The sequence below is a fragment of the Pteropus alecto genome, unplaced genomic scaffold (assembly GCF_000325575.1).
Source record: "Pteropus alecto unplaced genomic scaffold, ASM32557v1 scaffold490, whole genome shotgun sequence".
Lineage (NCBI taxonomy): Eukaryota > Metazoa > Chordata > Mammalia > Chiroptera > Pteropodidae > Pteropus > Pteropus alecto.
In genome coordinates, this window is record NW_006429637.1 from 58,012 (window position 1) to 60,691 (window position 2,680).

At 30.5% G+C, this 2,680-nt stretch overlaps 1 protein-coding gene across 1 annotated transcript in view; it reads left to right on the forward strand.

The window, feature by feature from the left end:
- The window catches only part of LOC107196408 (membrane cofactor protein-like), a gene marked incomplete at its 3' end in the record, with an annotated part of 27,245 nt that extends 25,201 nt beyond the window's left edge, over positions 1-2,044 (forward strand). Inside the window, exons 8-10 of the mRNA XM_015597049.2 lie at positions 879-929; positions 1,436-1,471; positions 1,984-2,044. Coding sequence (XP_015452535.1) covers positions 879-929; positions 1,436-1,471; positions 1,984-2,044 — 148 coding nt within the window. The remainder of the gene's footprint in view (positions 1-878; positions 930-1,435; positions 1,472-1,983) is intronic.
- Positions 2,045-2,680: the final 636 nt, after the last annotated feature.

Here is a 2,680-nt window from a genome sequence, read left to right on the forward strand (position 1 = left end):
AGTCATGAGTGTCTGTTTGTCCTGCTCATTTGTTGCTTTTAGGTTTATATCCCATATATAAGTGATATCATGTGATTTTCACCTTTTTCTGTCTGGCTTATTTCGCTTAGCATGATAATCTTGAGTTCCATCCATGCTGTCGTGAATGGCAGTATTTTATCTCTTCTTATGGCTGAGTAATATAATATTCCATTGTATATATATGTACCACAGCTTCTTTAGCCAATCATCTGTCATAGGACACTTCAGTTGCTTCCATGTCCTGGCCACTGTGAAAAATGCTGCTCTGAACATCGATGTGCAAATATTTTTTTGGATATGGGTTAAGTCTTTGGGGTAAATACCCAGTAGAGGGATTGCTGGATCATGTGGTAGGTCAATTCTCAGTTTTTGAGGATCTTGTTCCTGATCTTAAGGGGAAAACTTTCAATCTTTTGTTAGCTATGGGTTTTGTTTTGTTTTGTTTTGTTTTAATATATAAATGGTCTTTATTATGTTAAAGAGTTTTTCTATTTCAGAGAAACTTCTAAATTATTTTTAAGACCTCCACTTTTTAAAAATTTTAAAATTTTAATTTGAGTTCACATTGAACTCAAGCCTCATTCTGAGAATACAGTAATGATAAATTTGTGTGCTGTGCTACACAACATTCTCACAGGAAATATCAGTGGACAGGAAAAAGAATGATGTTGACATTGAATATAAATTTTTAAGATTTTATTATACTATCTTTAATGAGAAACAATAATATAATTTATGAGAAAAATTAAATTATAAGCAGTTTAATACAAAGGTAAAAAATCAAAACCAATGAATTTATAGATTTTTAAGCTTTATTTAGTGTTTCTTTTTTACTATTTCCTTTTTTTCTTTCTTAGGATATCCCAATCCCAGTGAATTTCCATTATATGAAGACTTTAAAGAATTAGGTATTAGCTTATTTATTAATAACCCTGTATTATGAAAACTTTAAGTTCTAAACGAAAATATTGTGTTCAATTATTTGTAGTTAGGGAAGAAACAAGATGTCACTAATTATTAGTAATTATTGACATTTATAGTTATTTTAGTATTGCATACCATGACAAATATAAGTGGTAGTATATGTAGACATGTGTAGGTAACTTTCTCTAATCTTATAAATTCTAATTGTCCTATTAACCTTTACTAAAGAACCTGGCATAGTAACTGCAGCGCAAAACAATGACGGGTGAGGTTCCTATTAAGAGTTTCTCAAGGCAGATCCAACAACTGGAATCTATTTGAAATGTTTTGTTATCAAAGTAACTTGGATGAATTAACAGTCATGCTAAAACTATAGACTGATAGGTTTTTTTGCTGTAGTTTTTATTTGATCTGATCAAAATTAAAATTCATCTGCTATCTGGGACCCATACATGCTCAATATCTTCAAACTGTTTTTTTTTTTTTTCAGATCCGGGAATCATTGCTGTAATTATTCTTACTATACGTAAGTATTCCAAACTTGGATATCACTTCAATCAAAATATTACTGTGATGAAGTACATTATTTTCAATGATTTTTTAGTTTCTATAGTTTTTATAGTTTGAAATTAAGTAAAACAATCTATAAATGCCTGACCTTTAATATTATATACCACCTTGTGTTGAAGATTGTATATTCTTTTATAGTCTATATGTCCACTTAGTAACGAACTCTAAATAATACATGTTTTTTCAAGATGATTAGTCATATGAGTTTTCATCCCAAATATGCTTTGGGTAATTTTCTAAATTAAGCAAGGACTCTACTGTAACTTATTGTATGGACTTTTTAAGTGATTCCAGAGAACTGCATTTAGACAGTGAAGAGTCTGGATGAAATATAAATGTATATGTGCTTAAATAAAATAACATTTCTGACAACTGAAATATAATCAACATTAATTTCTTCTTCTAGGTTTTGAATCTTGGAAATTATTTTTCATGGTTACATGTCATTTGTTTTCTGGTTTCTTTTAGTTGTTGGCATTGCAGTAATTTGCACCTGCTTGTACAAATGTCTTCGCAGAAATAAGAAAGGGTAAATTAAAGCATGTTTATTCTAACTAATTGGTGCTTCTCACTCTCGACATACTTTTATGCAGCTTTTATTTGTACTCTGTATTACAGGTTGTCCTTTTTTAAGAAAAAAAAATATGCTGCCTGGGTGTGCCATCAGAATTGCATTTCTTTATTAAAAATATTTTAGCCATTTTTAATATCACCATAGCAAGACTAATCTATGAAGAGCTGTGTTAGCTATTATGAGTGTAAGAAAAATTTCTGTAGGATTTAAGGTCGAAATTCTGCAGCAAATCATCTACTGTTGTGGGCCTTCCTTACCCTAGGTATATCTTATTTCCTAAATTCGACTGGTGGCCAGGATTAAATTTAAAATAGTTCACTGTGGAGACTTTGACAGTTGTATTAACTGGAATGTTTAGGATGAAAGCTTCTATTTGTCTGTATAACTTATGTAGTTGTAAGAAGCTGTGTAGGTATCTCATTCAAATGCCCAATTTGATTTCCTTTCATTTAGAGCTTTTATTTTTACAAATTAAGTAGAGAATTAGAAGCGATTTCCCTCTCATGTTCTCTTAATTTACTGCAACTGATGGGTTAAACTTAACTGAGAAGGGTAAGATTTCCAGGCACCTAATTCATTTTATCTGCCTTT